We start from the raw sequence: 18,765 nt of genomic DNA, 5'->3' as shown, positions 1-18,765 counted from the left end.
ATGTACTGAGCTCAGAACAGGTCCTATGAAATGACCCTCTCCACATTGATCCCCCGATGAGGACTGGATCACAGACCTCTGGTTTCCTCCTCCTGGTCAATAATCAGCTCCTTGTTGACATTGAGTAAGAGGGGGTTGTTATGCCATCGCTCAGCCAGGTTTTCAATTTCCCTCTGATATATGCTTATTCATCACCACCTTTGATTTGGCCTACAACACTGGTGTCATCAGCAAACTTGAAAATGGCATTGGAGCTGTGCCTAACCACAGTCATATGTATAAAGTGAGTAGAGCAGCGGCCCAAGAACATTGCCAATCTGAACTGACTTGGCAATGGAAGAGGCAGAGGACCGACATTCTGGTGTGGTGTGGTTGCAGCGAAGCATGTACAGGCCAAATCAAGGCAGCAGGGCCCGGGCCCGAGAACGAGAACAGGAAATGAGTCAATGTTTGGCCATAGCTGGAGTGTTCAGAGGCAATTCGATGCGGTAGAACCGTGGCAGCAAGGCCCGAGAGCGAGGAAAGAACCACGGTCTGACTGATTTAGGCATTGGGACAAATTGAGGCAGAGGGGCCCGGGCTTGAGAGCATCTCAAAGCTGCAGAGCCCTGGTCTGACAGCAAAGAACAACCCAAGATTTGGACAATTGAAAAGATCATGGTGTTGAGGCTGGAGGTCAAGGACAGGCCTCTTCAGCTCACTGCTCCACAAGGTTTACTCGTCTCTGTGCTGAACTAAGACAGTATGACTGACTTCGCGGCTGTGAACTCACTTTTGTGAACTTCATTTGTTTCTTTGGTTTTGTTTGCATGATTAGTTTATTTTCCTGTGTTTTGGGTGTTTGATGTTTTTTTTTAAATGGGTTCTCTTAGGTTTCTTTGTTTTCTGGCTGCCTGTAAGGAGATGAATCTGAAGGTTGTATGTAGTAAGCATATTTTGATCATATTTGTACTTTAACTTTGATTTAAAATGACTAGCAACCAAGAGCTCCCAATGTCCACAGAAGACGGAGCACTGGTGTTTTGTAAATGGTCACCTAGTTTATGCCTGGTCTCATTGACATTCAGGAGGCCACAAATGCAGCAGCAGATGCAAAAAAAAAAATCAGGCTGAAGGATGACTACTTCATTGGGAAGAATTGTTTAGGGCAGGGGTCCCCAACCTTTTTTGCGCCGCGGACCGGTTTAATATTGACAACATCCTTGCGGACCGGCCAACTGGGGGGGGGGGGGCTGTTCAAGTAGGGTTAAACTCACCTCAACATGTCTTTTACAGTTAGGGTTGCCAATTTTCTCACTCCCAAATAAGGGACAAAAGTAGCAGTCAAATCCCAGGACACTTGTTTTACCCCAGCAAGGACTACTATGACCATGAAGCCTTGCGCCAGCACCTGTGTGTGCATGCGCGACATGCGCATGCGCGTACGTGCCGATTTTCTTCCCCACAAATCGGTTTTGGCTTAATCTTCCTGACTATACTGTACACACATTATTTCTACTTTATATGGACTGTGTATTTATCATATCATTCCTGTTTTTACTATATGTTGGTGTTATTTTAGGTTTTATGTGTTATTTTGAAGGTTAGTTTTTCGGTCTGGGAACGCTCAAAAATTTTTCCCATATAAATTAATGGTAATTGCTCCTTCTCTTTACGTCATTTCGGCACAAAAGGTTTCATAGGAACGCTCTACCTTAGCGGGGGAAATACGGGACAAGGGCGGTCCCGTATGGGACAAACCAATTCAGCCCAATACACGGGATGTCCTGGCAAATACGGGACAGTTGGCATCCCTATGTTCAAGTCCAACAGCGTGGCAGGGAATGAGGAAAGGTACTGCTGACTCATATCGTTTCCTTGCGGCCCGGTAGCACATGCTTTGCGACCCGGTGGCTGGGAACCGCTGGCTTAGGGCCATGTGTGCTGGTGAGGGGGGAGGTTAGGGACAGATGTTATACCTCCTACTGTTACAGGGGAAAAGTGCCTGGGGAGGGGGAGGGATGAGCTGACCAAGGAGTCACAGTGATCCCCTTGGAAAGCAGAAAGGGGCGGGGAGAGGGAGATGTGGCTGGAGGTGGGATCATGTCATATTGTAGCTAACGGATGTTGCAAAGAATGACATGCTGGAAATATTGCAGTTACCTGTTGAAAAACTGGTTTCTTTATGGAAATCTAAGGTTATAATGGAAACCGGGTTCAAAGTTTTAATTTGAACTGAGAGAAAAGGTCACTTTGCAATGTGACAAGGAGGAAACAAAATGTAGTGAAACCCACATAAAATCTGCAGGAGCTCAGCAGGTCAGGCAGCATTTTGGGCCGAGACCCTTCATCAGGACATGAAGGTCTTCAAAGTAGTGCCCTATGCAAGCACAACACAATGCCCCACTTGTAATTTCTCACAAGGGTGCCAAAAGCCTTACCAACGATATTATGATCTGAGAGCCCATGCATTCCAAGTGAAGCAGTAAGAAGGGAAACATTCACGTAAGATGCGGCATGAAGGAAACACACAGGCAAGTAATGAAATGCATGAAGATTACAGCACAAATGTGGCCTGAGTGGGAATGATGTGGTCAGCATATCCATGTCATTTCATGCAATAATCAGACCAAACAGTAACTTCAGAGTCTACTGCACTCATTCACCCACAAAAGGCATTGACTATTTATTTAAGGATGCAGCATGGAATCAGCCCTTCTGGCTCAATGAGCTGCACTGCCCAACAACCCATCTATTTAACACCAGCCTAATCACAGGCCAATTTACAATGACCAATTAACCGACTAACTGGTACTGGAACACCCCGAGGAAATGGACATGGTCCCAGGAAGGATGTACAAACTGCTTAAAGACAGTGCCACAAATGAACTCCAACGTCTTAAGCTGTAATGGTGTTGTGCTAACTGCTACGCTACCGTGGTGACCCTACTTGTCAATATTTTTATGATTCGAGTATAGTCAGCTCAATCCCTGAAGATAACCAGCACCAGTAAGCAATGATTCTTCACAACCATAAAAATCTTTTCATTATTATTTACGTATGGCTCAGGGAAGAGAAGACACCAATAAAAGTAACTGAAAACACAGCAGAAATGAATAACAGGTGAATACCAAACTATCAACCACCCCACTTGAAGGTACTGAGTGATTCTGCTGCATATTTGCCAAGTTTCTATCTCTGCTTCATCAGATGAATCGTGTCAGCTATAGCACACAGTCAGCAGGCCCGGAGATTAATGGATGACTAGTTAAAAACAGTTCCTAAGCTGTCCAACTTATTCCTTGAAAACTGTTTACATTGGCAAAGTTTATAACTATCAACCAATATGGTCTCATTTAAGTTCTGAAATCAAGGTGAATAGTCATTTCATTAATAAGCAAACCACAAGACCCATTAAGTTTCATCTAGTCTGCAACCAAAGCGCCACACAAAGAGAGGCATTTCTACTTCCAATGTGTACCCTCCATGTGCTTAAAAATAGTTGATTTGTATTGAACTGTGTACACTTGATGATACCATATGTTGGTGGTTTTGTGGATAGCGTAGAAGGTTGTCATAGGTTATAATGGGACATTGATGAGGTGCAGAGCTGGGCTGAGAAGTGGCAGATAGAGCTCAACAAGGAAAAGTCTAAAATCATACACTTTGTAAGACTGAGCTTGAAGACAGAGTACAGAGCTAATGGCAGCATTCTTAGCAGTATGGAGGAACAGAGGGATCTTGGGGTCCATGTACATCGATCCTTCACAGTTGCCGTGCAAGTTAATAGGGTGTTTAAAAAGCCATATAGTGTGTTGCCCTTTATTAGTCAGGGTTGAGTTCAAGAACCAAAAGGTTATGTTGCAGCTCTATAAAATCCTGGTTAGACTACACTTGGAGTATGGTGTTCAGTTCTGGTTGTCTCATTATAGGAAAGATATGGAAGCTTTAGAGAGGGTGCAGAGATTTACCAAGATGCTGCCAGGATTAGAGAGCATATCTTATGAGAATAGGTTGAGTGCGCAACAACTTTTCTCTTTGGAGCAACAGAGGATGATGTAGGTGTATTTGATTATGATAGGCAGTGACAGAATGGAAAGCCAGTACTTATTTTTTCACAGGGCTGCAATGGTTAATATCAGAGGACATCCATTTAAGGTGAGTGGAAGAAAGTTTAAAGAAGTTGTCAGATGTTGGTTTCTTTTCAAATAACAGGGGTGGTGGGTGCCTGGAACACAAGAGACTCTTAGGCATAGGTTTTGTAGACGGGAAGGAAGGGTTAGATTGATGGTGGAGAAGATTAATATAGGCTGGCACAACATTGTGGACCAAAGAGCCCATACTGTGCTGTGCTGTACTGTTCTGCTCTATGTTCCTCATGATTTCCTCCATAAATCCCTGTGGATACTGCTTGATCAAATTATGACTTCCTGCACATCCCAATGTTTGTTGATCTTTTATAAATGGTTCCAGCAGATGTTGGTCTAACTAACCTGCATTTTTTGCCTCACACTGTTTTCCCCCAGTGGCAGAGATCAGTGTTTTGGGGGTGATCATAATTCAGTTATATACAGCATAATATGGGAAAAGAAAGAATGAAATAGGAGCAAAGGTTGTAAATTGGGGAAGGCACAGCAAATACACTTGCTCCTGTGTTAAACACCAAGAGCTTCATACAACAAAAAGTTTTAAAAGGTTTAAATTTTAAAGTGAAATTGAAATGGGATTGAGTGTGATAATAAATCAGCCACAATGGAAGGCTAGAGCAGATTTGACAGGCCAAATGGCCTGATTCTGCTCCTTCGTATGTCTTATGGAAATTAGAAAAGAAAACAGACATATGAAGAAATAACAAAGAAATAAATCAAAGAAAATATTAAAATGTTTTAAGAATACTTTAAGAGCAAGAAAACAACTAATGAAGGAATACAGCACTTCAGGAACCAAACACATACTCTGTGTGGGGGAGAAGTCTCTATATGAACAAACTTAATGCATACTTCATGGTCACTTTTACAACAGAAGCCCAATATTGACACTGCTTGCTAATTGGCAGAATACAAAATATTAAATGGGCAAATATTGTAAGTATTCAGGAGTTTAGCATTATGAAAGTGGCCAAGTCATCAAATCCTGATGCAATTTATCCCCAGCTTTTAAAAGAAGAGTGACTCTGATCATCACCTGCCCATTCTCACCAGCTACAGGAGTGATAGAACATAGAACATAGAATAGTACAGCACAGTACAGGCCCTTCGGCCCACAATGTCGTGCCGACCTTCAAACCCTGCCTCCCATATAACCACCCACCTTAAATTCCTCCATATACCTGCCTAGTAGTCTCTTAAATTTCACTAGTGTATCTGCCTCCACCACTGACTCAGGCAGTGCATTCCATGCACCAACCACTCTCTGAATACAAAACCTTCCTCTAATATCCCACTGGAACTTCCCACTCCTTACCTTAAAGCCATATCCTCTTGTATTGAGCAGTGGTGCCCTGGGGAAGAGGCGCTGGCTATCCACTCTATCTATTCCTCTTAATATCTTGTACACCTCTATCATGTCTTCTCTCATTCTCCTTCTCTCCAGAGAGTAAAGCCCTAGCTCCCTTAATCTCTGATCATAATCCATACTCTCTAAACCAGGCAGCATCCTGGTAAATCTTCTCTGTACCCTTTCCAATGCTTCCACATCCTTCCTATAGTGAGAAGGCCAGAACTGGACGCAGTACTCCAAGTGTGGCCTAACCAGAGTTTTATAGAGCTGCATCATTACCTCGTGATGCTGGAGGTTTGGAGATCTAACATTGTATCATTGGGTAAAACTGAACAGATAAACAATCAGTAGAGCAGTGATTAATCAAGAACATTCTATATACCTTTGTTAAAGGAATATCATGCCTGATTAAGCTGAATGTTTGGAAGTGACAAGGAGGCTCAATAAGGACAACACACTTTAGCAAGACTTTGACATGGTCCAAATGGCAGGTAGTTCCCCTGTAACCTAATCTATCCACACACTCCCATGAATATTTCTCTGATGTTCTCACCAGCCACCTACACTCTGGATAGTTAACAGCCCATTATGTCTTTACAATGTGGGAGGAAACCAGAGCACATGGGAAAAACTAAAGGATTATAGAAGAATATGTAGACAACACTGGAGATAAATGGCGGGAAGCAAAGGTTGACAGATAATTTAGTGACTGGATGGATGACCCAGTGAGGTTCCAGCATTATTTGTTACATCAGAATGAGGAAAAATGTATGACAATATAGGAGCTAGTTAGCTGGGCAGAAAAATGGCAAATACAGTGTAATGCACTTGTGGAGGTAAAGATGCAGAAAAACACAGTAAAATTGGGAGAACATTGAGATACATGGAGGAAAGGAAAGAATTTAGAGTGCATGTTCACAGATCCTGAATGAAAGCAAGGTGTTAAGGAGCAACAGAAGATGTTTTTTCTTAACTGGGACAATGCAATAAAGCAGGGAGGTCATACAAGAAATGTTTAGAACCAAAGATATTCTGCAGATGCTGGAAATGTTAAGCAACACACACAAAATGCTGGATGAACAGTCTTGGCCCAAAATGTTGACTGTTTATTCCCCCCATAAATGTTGCCTGACTTACTAAGTTCCTCCAGCATTTTGAGGGTATTGCAACTGTTTAGAATACTAGTTTGAGTAAAGCTCATATAATGTGTACTGTTCTGCTCACCATATTATAGGAAAGATGCTAGTACACTGGAGAGTGGCAAGAGGATTTTGCCAGGACTGAAAATTGTAGGTATGAGCTGGTTTGCATTTTTCCAAATAGTGGCAATTGACGGGTACTGAAGTGGGGTCTATAAAATTACAAGTTAATAAGGAGGATATTTTCATGAGAAAAGAGATGAAAAGAATTAGAAAAGCACAGATGGATTAGTGGGGAGATGAGCAAAACACCCACTGCCATCTTGTGGGTGATAGCGATTTGGATTTCACAAACTGATAGGGCCAGAGACCACATCACAAAAAAAATTACCCAGAAATATACTCAAGGAACTATTTTTCCTTTCAGGGCAGAAGTCCTTACGTTAGAGGATGGGATTAGATATATTCGCTTTATTTTTCATATGTACATCGATACAAACAGCGAAATGCATAATTTGCGTCAAATTAAATCACCAAGGATTATGCCAAGCAACCCACAAGTGTCACACTTCCGGTACCACCATTAGCATGCCTGCAATGTACTAATCCTAACCCATACATCTTTGAAATGTGGGAGGAAACCAGAGACCCAGAGGAGGCCCATGCTGTCATGGAGAGAACGTACAGACAGCCGTGAGAATTAAACTCCATTGGAGTTACACTAACTGCTACTGTACAGTGCTGCCCCTGCTCTCTCCACCCCCCACAACTCAGTCAATCTAGTGGCCTTTGAATTGGGCTATTCCTTTTCCAACCAGCACAGACTATGGGTGAGTAGGTTCTTTGTGCCATAAATATTCATAATTATTTTCATCTTCACATTCAAGCAATAATACAGTAAAACTCCGAAAATCCGGTATCCATTTGTTCAGCATCTTACGCATTCGTTAACACATACTTATGTGGCAGGTCACGGGGTGGGCAGCTGGAACCTGGGTCGGGAATGCTAGGTATTAGGAAAGGTCATGGCTGAAGTTGAGGTCCAGAGTGCTTGTATATTCAACTTGTTTGAAATAAATGTGAAATAAAAGTGCGTTGGTGTAATGTATACAATATCCAGTGATCCAGAAAGCCTGGTATGTCAAAGCTCCAAGGGTGCCGGATTATCGCTGTTTTACTGTATTTAGATGCTGCATCCCTTAAAATTACGAAGCACATTCTTGTACAGCAACGAAGTACTACCATTTGTACAATAAAAGAAACAAGTCTCAGTGACTAAAAGATGGAAAAACAGTACAACTAAACAGACAGAAAACACCAGTGGGAGTATAGTATACGGTACATGAAAATATACACACCAGAAAACTCCCCTGGGTGAGCAGCCCCAGAGAAAGGAAGCATGAGAAGAAAAATGCTAATTAGCTTGAGAATGAAAGCTACTTCTATTATTAACAGTATGTGGTGCACATAATGCAGTGCTCTCGCACAGCACCTGCATTACAGGTGGGAGGGAACACATAACATATTCATCTTTTGTCCATTGCCACTGTGGCTGCACACGGATGTATGAAAGCAACATTATGTACAGCTCTACTTGCACAAATACTACAAAAAGGAACATGCAAATGACAGAATGAAAGAACATTATAAGCAGAACAAAATATTCTGTGTCCAATCGCACAGCCATGGCGTTCTTTAGGACTTGTGCACACACACAGTCTGCTTACCTCCCTACCTGGACAAAGTTTTATAGAGGAATAACCAGCTACAGGAACAAAAAACCTGTTGGCAGAATTGCTGGAGTTCTGGATTAAAAATAATTGCTTGAGCATCAAGTCATATTTGATATATACTCAGTCATGATGAAATAGCACAGCAGACTCAATAGGCCAAATGGCCTAAATCTGCTCCTATACCTTATGGTCATATGGTCTTCAAGCAAATTTAATGCCACTCTGCTGGGGTGGTGAATCATATTTAAAGCAAAATCAATGACATTCTGGTTGAAGAGGAGAAAGGACAAAGAAAGACAGGTAAAGAAGTGAAGCAGATCTAATAACAGTGTTTAAGAGGCATTTCAACAGGCACATGAACAGGCAAAGACTATGTGCAGGCAGATAGGATTAGATTGGATTGGCATCATGGTTAACATAGACATTGTGGGCAGAAGGGCCTGCTCCAGTGCTGTTTAATGTTCTATATGTTAGGTACCCAAATTGGTGATGCAGGAATGAGAAATTGCTTAGGATCCAAGATGCACTGCATTTATATCACTAAACATCTGATTGAGATATATACACACACACACACCCACTTAGCATTTCTTATGTGGCATCCTGAATATTGGTCAAGTCTGAGTCTTTGATCTTTAAACCATTTGCCAATTTGCATTTCCTCTTAGTACAACTTTTACATGTTACACTTCCTGAGAAAATCCAAGGTACCAGAGCTCAATGCTCAAGAAGCCACAGTCCTCAGAACAGGACACCAATAAAGCATGGAGAGAAACCACGGGACAGTTGGAAAGTGGTTATATGGCCTTTAAATTTAAAAAAAACACAAAACTGAGGATTCAATATTGAGCACTGTAAAAAAAAACATTCCCTTGCACACGCTGACAACGTGAAATGTAGTAGGACGGAGAGAAAAATTAGGAGAGTGAAGGGGCAAAAGAGTGGATGTATCTGTAAAATCAGAAGCACTTCAGAAATGACATCCTGCAATCTGTTTTGCATCACTGAGCTCTCAAACTGCCTCACTTAATTTTTTTTAGTCTTTGTACCCTGCAGCTTGTTCATAAACTGGCACTCAAGTGTCTGGTAAATACATCATGACAGATTCTAATATTAGGATCCAATTGAGTTGTACTTCATTTTTGGTTATAAACACAGCATTTTGTTATAATAGGTAACTCAAATGCTGTTTAAAACATACATATGCGTTACATCAGATAACAAGTACGGCACAGGTTCCATATTGTCAAAAGGTTTTGTTCTACAACCCACAAAAGAAAATTAAAACAAAAAACTAATTTTACTTAACAGTTTTAGAAATTATTCTGAATTTCAGTGCTATTTTCCATTTAAGAAGCTTATCTATAATTTTGTGCACAACAGAATATTTTTTCTGGTCAGTCTTTGAAACATGAAAGATTTACACACTAGGAATAAGATGCTAAACAAGAGAAAATATACAGATGCTAGAAATCCAAGCAACACACACAAAATGCTGGAGGAACTCAGCAGGCTAGGCAGCATCTATGGAAAGAGTGCAGTCGACGTTTCAGGCTGAGTCCCTTCAGCAGGACAGGGTCTGCTTGGCTTGCTGAGTTCTTCCAGCATTTGGTGTGTGTTGCTATTAAGAGTGACTCAGACAATTAAACATGGTTCATTTGAAACTAAACACACTTAAATTTTCTTTGGATTCACTTCCTCAAATAATATTTCCTTTAATAAAAAAACACGCAAATTTTTCTTTTACATTTAGCCCTCCTCTGACAGCTATGCTCATTATTCTTCTCTGAGTTACTTCACTTAACTCACTCCACCTTACTGCTGCAATCTCTCCCACCTCCACTCTGTCAGTCTGGCTTGTAAATACAAGCCATGAGTCACTCAGCTCCACATGCACAGCCCTCTACTGTCAGAGCCCAGGCCCCAAGCTCCTTCCATGTATCATCTCTTTGGATAACTCAGTAGATTCTTCTGCACAAGTCCATTTCATATCTGATGCACAGTTGAACCTTTAATGGCTATCTAGTAAATTTGTTTGAGATTGCAACATCAACTATAATGTGGAGAATTCCAAAATATGATCATGAGGAAACCTGGTTTACTCTTAATTAAAACAAAGGTGAAATAAATATCTAGATTAGCATTATAGTCAAATCATATCCATTCTTTTAAGTGCATTTTCACAATACGTTGTGAATTTATGTTAGATCTAACTGTTTAATTTTTAGATTAGACTGATTGATTGTTCTTTTCTTTGCAGTTTAACAATTTATTATCCCTTGTATTTTACATAAGTTTAATACACCTCATTGTTATACAAAGTGTAATTCTGGAAAGCTCTGGAAGCTTCTTTGTTCTGTATTAAGTATACAAGTGCTTTCTCATCAGTTAATTTGGTACTGCACTATTCAAATTAATACTTTCTAAATGGTTGTCTCTTATTTGAATGGAATTTTCCTAATCTCAGCAGTATAAAAATAGTTGTTTTATGCTAAGCACCATTTTTATTTCTCTCTCATCTTCAAGGAGTCAACCCCTGTCACTATTCTATTCCTGTTCTTTTTGTTCTATCAACTGTTAATAAAATAAAGTTTTGTGCCTCATTCCTGACTTTGAAAAGAAGCTTGGATTAAAAGACCAGATTCCAATATTCATTTCAGTGAGCTATAAACATGTCATACTGAGATTAAGCTAAACACAAAACAGGAAACAATACTAGTCACTACATAACTCTGGCAGTCCCAGCATACAGAAAGGTTAATCTGAGAACTGTCTTTAAGCCCATCTCTCCGCAAATCAGAAATATCCGTTTTCTATATTTTATCACTCCATAAACACTAACCATTAAACAAGGAATATGTACTGAATCCAGTCATTCATAAACACCATGAAATAGTTTAATACTACTTCCTTGGGATATGCTTTAGAAATGCATGGGTGTATTTGTGTAAAGTCAGATTTCCATATGTCAGGTCATTTGTAACCTGGAAATTCCCTGAATGTTTCTCCTAACTGGGGACCCAGATGGTTAAGAAATTACAAACTATTTCAGGAGATAGAAACAATCTGCAGGCCCAATTTTCAACAGTTAAGCCAGTCATGTGTTGCTGTATTATTCATCAATTATTACAGAATGAACCTTTGATACATGAGATTCAGGTTGACAAACTGCTTTCCTTTATTGAGCTAAAGAGTCAGGAGGTTCTGTGTACGTTTATAAAACACTGGTTAGTTTGCATATGGAGTATTGGATTCAATTCTGGTTGCCCTAGTACAGGAAAGGTGTAGAGCAGGAGTTCCCAACCTTTTTTATGCAATAGACCCCTACAATTAACGAAGGGGTCTGTGGACACCAAGTTGGGAACCCTGGTATAGGGACTTTGGAAAAGATGCAGATGATGCTTACCAGGAGAATGCTTGGATTACAGGGTAAGTGCTATAAGAGGTTGAATAAAATTGAACTGTTTTTCTGGAGCGGCAAAGGATGAGGGGAGACCAGACAGAAGTTGATAACATTATGAGAGACATAGATAGATTAGACAGCTGGTATCTTTTTCCCCAGGGAGGCATAATAATGCAATAGTTAACATAATGTTATTACAGTGCCAGCAATCTTGGTTCAATTCCATCAGTGGCTGTAAGGAGCTTGTACATTATCCCTGTGATCATATGGGTTTCGTCAGGGTGCTCCAGTTTCCTCCCACATTCCGAAGATGTACGAGTTAGTATGTTAATTGGTCCCGTGGGTATAGTTGGGCTGCACATCTTATTGGGCCAGAAGGGCCTGTTACTGTGCAATATCTCTACACAAACAAATAAATAAATGAATGTCCAATTCAAAAGGGCATGCATTTTAGACGGGGAGAGTTCAAAAGAGATGTGTGGGCAAGTTATTTTTTTTTAAATGACGCAGAGTGATGGGTACCTGGAATGGGGGGTAGAAGCAGATACAGTAAAGGTACTTCAGAGGCTTAGACAGGCACAGGCTGAAGGGATCAGTGTAATTAGGCATTATTAGTTTAATTAATTCAGCTCTGCACTGTGAGCCAAAGGGCTGGTTCTTGTGGTTCTACATCCTGTTCTGAATAGTCCAGGAACTATTTTTCTTCAGCTATGAAGAATTTAGCTAAGCTTCAGCTAAGCTGGACACAGACACATACTTTTAAACAAGCTGCACCTTCAATTGACCTTCACTTACCCAGCAAATTTGCCCCTTCATCCACATCACCAATCAGCTCAGAAGCTGATTGGGACAATTCATCAAAAATGGATTCTGTGTTTCGATCAAAAGCTTTGTTCTCTATTCCCTGGGTTGGCGTGCTGTTTAAAAAAAGAATAGCAAGATTATTGACAGGGCTAGGATGTGAAAGTTTCCTGAACTTCTTACAGCATTGAACCCATTTAATAAGAGCTAACCACAGACCGTTTTTGTTTTGAAAAAATTATCTTTATAGGAGCACTGTGCAAAATGAAGGATTCCAATCTGATACGATTTCTACATAAACTAATTAAATATATGGTTAAGAAACTCAGCAGGCCAGGCGGTATCTACCAAAAAGAGTAAACAGTTGACGTTTCAGTCTGAGACCTTTCATCAGGAATGCAAAAATAGATGAGAAGTTAGATTAAGAAGGTGGGTGGAGGGGAGGAAGAAGTACAAGGTGGTAGGTGATAGGTGAACCCAAGAGATGGGGGAGAGGTGAAGTAAAGAACTGGAAAAGAAATAAAAGGTTGGAGCAGGGGGAATCTGATAGGAGAAGGTAGAAGAACATGGAAGAAAGGGAAGGGGGAGGAGCACCAGATGAATGGAGGTGATGGGCAGGCAAGGAGATAAGATGAAAAAGGGAAATGGGAATGGGGAATGGTGAGGAGTGGGGGGAACAATTACTGCAGGTTTGAGAAATCAATGTTCATGCTATCAGACTGGAGGCTACCCAGATGGAATATGAGGTGTTGCTCCTCCTTCCTGAGTGTGGCCTCATGGCCTCATGAGACCATGGACTGACATGTCAGAATGGGAATGGGAAATAGAATCGAAATGGGTGGCCACCAGGTGATGCCGCTTTTTCTGGCGGATGAAGTATAGCTGCTTGGAGAAGCAATCTCCCAATCTACGTCAGGTCTCACCGAAACACAGCAAGCCACACTGGGAGCACTGGATCCAGTAGGTGACCCCAACAGATTCACTTGAATGGACTGTCTGGGGCTCTGAATGGTAGTGGAGGTGTAGGGGCAGGTATGGCACCTATTCCGCTCGCAAGACTAAGCATCAGGAAGGAGATCGGTGGGGAGGGATGAATGGACAAAGGAGTTGTGTAGGGAGCAATCGCTGCAGAAAATGGAAAGTGGCGGGGAGGGAAGAATGTGCTTAGTAGTGGGATCCCATTGGAGATAGTGGAAGTTAGAGAGAATTATATTCTGGACGCGGAGGCAAGTGGAACTTTTCCATAGATGCTGCCTAGCCTGCTGAGTTCCTCTAGCATCTGCAAATTTTCTCATGCTTGAAATATATGGTTAATAAACCTTCTCTAATCCTCATTCCCAACATACAGTACATTTCAGGTTTTGAACATGTATCCTATTTTGCTCTTGTATTATTGTTTAATTTACCATCACTTATAAGACCATAAGACACAAGGGCAGAATTAGGCCATTCAGCCCATCATGTCTGCTCCATCATTTAATCATGGCTGATTTATTACCTCCCTCAACTCCATTCTCCTACCTTCGTCCAGTAACATTAAGATCGTCTCAACCTCCGCTTTAAATATAGCAAATGGCCCGGCCTCCACAGCCATCTGTGGCAATGAATTACATAGATTCACTACCCTTTGGTTAAAGAAGTTCCTGCTCATCTGTTCGAGAGTATCGTCCTCATTTCCTTTAAATGGTCACTGCTAACAAAGCACAGTTGCTCTGCAATTTGGTCTCCCATTCTATACCTGATCTTGACAATACAGAGGCAGCCATATTGAGTGCACCAAATGCACTACACTGCGCTGGAGAAGGTGCATGTAAATCTTTGCCTCATGAGGGAGGAGGAGCAAAAACAAGTAAGACAATTGCTGCTGTCTCCAAAGGGATTTCTCTTTCCAACTCAACACTGGTCATTCGCTGGAGTCTGTTCTCCCCGAGCCTTTCTCTGTTTTCCCAATTCTGATGAGAGTATCAATTTGAGAAATTAACATATTTTTTTCCTCCACAAATGCTATCATCCCAAAGAGTTTCCTCCTTTTCCTAACATTCCTTTTCATTTTCACTGATCTACTTCCCTGGTTGCTCAAGTAAGGCTAAAGGTTAATCAATAACATTGTGTAAAAATACACACTGACCTTGTTCCTTTGTAGCCACTAAACTCACGATCCATATCCAATTCAGGTGTTGAGTCAATGATAGCTTGAACCTCTGATTTCTCTTCATTTTCAGTCATACCTTGAACAACATTAATGAAAACGAGCTTACAAGTCATCTTACATATATAATTCTGTCAATCAGATTGAATATAGGATTGTTGTCTTTGGTGAAAGTCAGCAAATCCATTACAAGAACATAAGTAGGCTATGAAAAACTAAACTGACTTCTGAAACAAACACCATTCTGAACTCTAAAACTCATTCTGAAAATTTCAAGAGTGTTCTCAAAGACTTCTTGCAAAATATGCAATATCTCCACTGAATACTGGGAATCTGTGGCTTGTGACTTCTCAAAGGTAATGGAGGAACATTCAAGACAGCTTTGATTATCTCAAACCTTTGTATCAGGAGCATGGAGAACCCAGCATTAATGGCAGAAGGATCATAACAACCCAACAAGCTTGCTCAATTCTCAACTCTTCTGGCACTTCCTGCCAGCCAGTGTAAGAGTCTACATGTCCCCCAGGGGCCTCATCAGTCACCTCAAAACCTACAGAACCAGAATGGAAACAAGATGTCCACAATCCTAGGGGCTACTCAAGATGAACAACATCTTCCTAACTGCACCATCCACACCCTTGGCAGAACATAATCTGCCTCTTAGGGGACACTGTGTTGCTTACAAATGTGCTTGAAATCATGTGAAAGAGGCTGTTTTCTCTCAGGCCTTTGTTGTTATTCAAAGAACAAGTGCTCATAAAATCAAGCAAGTGTTTCAGATTGTAAACAATCCAACCGTACTGGGAATGCTGTCACACAGCTTCAGAGCTAATACAGTTAACGTATTAATTCAACTCTCTTGCACAATAGCATCCCATTTCAGGGGAGAATACTGAAGTTTTATTTTGTTTTATTGATAAACCAAGCAACAGAACATCACAAAATCCCCAAAAGTCTGTCTACTGAGATCCCTTTTAGCATTCGCTTTGTACAACCTTAGGCCCTATTTATATCTCAACAGGCCCAATCCCAATAATGACATTATGTCAATGAACGACAATATCTAAAACTTGCTGATTGAGTGGACGAATGGACAGATGGATGGATAGGTAAGCAAGCAAAAAATATCGAGAACATGAGATGAAGAGTCCATGAAAGTGAGTCCACAGGTTGTGAAGTTATCCCTTCTGGTTCAAGAGCCTGATGGTTGAAGGGTAATAATTGTTCCTGAACCTGGTGGTGAGAGTCCTGAGGCTCCCGTACCTTCTTCCTGATGGCAGCAGCAAAAAGAGAGCATCTCCTGGGTGGTGGAGGTCCCTGATGATGGATGCTGCTTTTTTGCAATAACACTCTGTGTAGATGTCCTCAATGTGGAGAGGGCTTTACCTGTTATGGACTGGGCCGAATCTACTACTTTTTGTAGGATTTTCCATTCAAGGGCATTGGTTTTTCCATACCAGGCTGTGATACAGCCAGTCAATATACTCTCCACACATATCTATGGAAGTTTACCAAAGTCTTAGATGTAGTGCCGAATCTTTGCAAACTCCCAAGGAAGTAGGAGCGCTGCCGTGCTTTCTTCATAATTGTGTTTACGTGCTGGGCCCAGGACAGGTCCTCTGAAATGTTAACTCCGAGAAATTTGAAGTTGCTGACTCTCTCCACACCTGATCCTCCAATGAGGACTGGCTCACTGACCTCCGGTTTCCTCCTCCTGAAGTCAATAACCAGCTCCTCGGTCTTGCTGACACTGAGTGAGAGATGTTGTTGTGGCACCACTCAGGAAATAAAAACAAGGATGTAATGCTGAGAATTTATAAAGTACTGGTCAGACCACATGGAGTATTGTGAGCAGTTTTGGGCTACATACCTAAGAAAAGATGTGCTGACAATGGAGAGGGCCCAGAGGAGGCTCATGAGAATGATTTTGAAAGTGTTAACATACGAGGAGCATTTGATAGCTCTGGGCCTGTACTCACTGGAGTTTAGAAGAATGGGGTAGGGGGGATTTCATTGAACTCTATTAAATATTGAAAGGCCTAGATAGAGTGGATGGGGAGAGGATGTTTCTTATAGTGGGGGAGTCTAGGACCAGAGGACAAACTCTCAAAAAAGAGGGAATGCCTCTTTAGAATAGAGATGAGGAAGAATTTCTTTACCCAGGGGGTAGTGAATTTGTGGAATTTGTTGCTGCAGATGGCTGTAGAGGCCAAATCATTGGAAGTATTTAAAGAGGACATTGATAGGTTCAGAATTGGAATCAGTTCTTGATTACTAAGGGCATCAAAGGTTATGGGGAGAAGGTAGAAAAATAGGTTTGAAAGGGACAATATATGATGGAATGGCAGCGCAGATTTGAAGGGCCGAATAGCCTTATTCTTCTTCTGTGTCTTATGGTCTTTGTGGATATTAAGATTATACTGCAGGAAAGCGACAATAATGTAAAAGATTAGCCACAATATAATACAATGGTAGTGCAGGCATAAATGGTCAAAAAACTTCACCTGAGTCTATTTCTTCTGTTCTTAAAAAGTTACTGCTGCTCAAATTCATTCCTCTATACAAGGCAAATCTTAGACATGCAACCTATCAGCCTTCTGAAAAGCATTACTGAGCAAGGAAAGACTAAAACAACTGAACACAAGGGAAGAGGAAAACGTTGGTGAAATAATTCCAACCTCATCAATTTCTGCAGCAGAAGTTTTGCTAGAACAAGACTTGTTCAGTTTCAGGCACCTACCAACTGCTAGCGTTCTTGTGTCCTGCTGAACTTGCACATCAATATTTTTCCTGTTATCTGGTTTTCTACTAGCTTGGTTCAAGTTTTTGAATAACCCTTCGGTCTCCAGGCTTTCCTTTCTTGGAGGCGTTGAATCGCCCATGGCAGAGTCTGGCAAAGCAGATATGGGAGTATTGGGTTTTGTTGGTACCAAGCTGGATGCCTGGCTAGCATCTGAAAGTTCATCCTAAAATGGAAATAGAAAATTGCAAATTAAATATAAATATGAAGAGGTAAAAGATAAAAGCAAGTTTATTTTAGAACTTTGAGAGATTGAATGGTGTTGGCTTTCAGAGAGACCTGGGTATCATTGTACATGAAATAGTCAAAGTGAACATGAAAGATCAACCAGCAATCAGCAAGGCAAATGGTATGTTGGTGCTTATTGTTAGAGGAACTGAGAATCAGAATCAGGTTTTATATAACTGATGTATGTTTGTTGTTGGCGGCAATCCTCAAAACACACCAAATAAATTAGAAAAATCATTTAACTCTAGCTTTTCTATTTAGACAAACCGTACACTTTGCTTGCCGCACCCTGTTGCATCCAGGGTTATCAGAGGAAAAATAATGGAAAGTTTGGGAAAAATAAAGCAGAGCTAATAAAAGCCCCTCAGGAATGGGAAAGGATCAGAAGCTCCAAAGGAGGCAGATGCAGCAACAATGAGGAATTAGCTTAATGACGGCAGCTTCTCGTTAGGTTACAGCAGGGCTCCATTCCTGTGAACTGTTGGTAGAACATAGAACACAGAAAATCTACAACACATTACAGGCTCTTTGGCCCACAATGTTGTGCCGACCATGTAACTACTCTGGAAGCTCCCTAGAGTTTCCCTACTGCATAATCACCTACTTTTCTAAGCTCCATGTACCCCAAATAATCCCCATCAACCTGCATGTTGGAACCAAGATTTCACATGGCAGATGATACCTGCAGGCTCACAAATACATCCCACCAGTGTCCCAAATGCTTAAAGTGGGCTGTACATTAAGTCGGGCTTCCTTAAGCTGGAGAGAACCTGTATACTCAAAGTGTAAGAGTTTTATTTATCCCATATATATAGAATATAAATTATCATGCAATACAGTCCGAGGATCTGCTTGGGACAGCCTGCAAGTGTCACCATGCTTCTTGGGCCAACACAGCATGTCCACAACTTACTAACCCTAACCCGCAAGTCTTTGGAATGTGGGAGGAAACTGGAGCACCTGGAGAAAATCCACAGTCACAGGGAGAACATACCAACTCCTTACAGACAGAAGCAGGAGATGAATGCTGATG

General features: G+C 41.2%; 1 protein-coding gene across 3 annotated transcripts in view; it reads right to left on the bottom strand.

Moving 5' to 3' along the window:
- The window catches only part of spag9b (sperm associated antigen 9b), a 300,349-nt gene that overhangs the window by 80,882 nt on the left and 200,702 nt on the right, over window positions 1-18,765 (bottom strand). For all 3 annotated transcript variants that reach the window (XM_063030689.1, XM_063030690.1, XM_063030691.1), the window contains 3 exons: window positions 17,445-17,670; window positions 14,684-14,783; window positions 12,550-12,671 (listed from right to left, as the gene is read on the bottom strand). In XM_063030689.1, coding sequence (XP_062886759.1) covers window positions 12,550-12,671; window positions 14,684-14,783; window positions 17,445-17,670 — 448 coding nt within the window. The remainder of the gene's footprint in view (window positions 1-12,549; window positions 12,672-14,683; window positions 14,784-17,444; window positions 17,671-18,765) is intronic.

This window comes from Mobula hypostoma, chromosome 22 (assembly GCF_963921235.1).
Source record: "Mobula hypostoma chromosome 22, sMobHyp1.1, whole genome shotgun sequence".
Taxonomy (NCBI): domain Eukaryota; kingdom Metazoa; phylum Chordata; class Chondrichthyes; order Myliobatiformes; family Myliobatidae; genus Mobula; species Mobula hypostoma.
The sequence above is the reverse complement of the archived record's forward strand: the minus strand, read 5'-3'. Positions and strand labels throughout refer to the sequence as shown.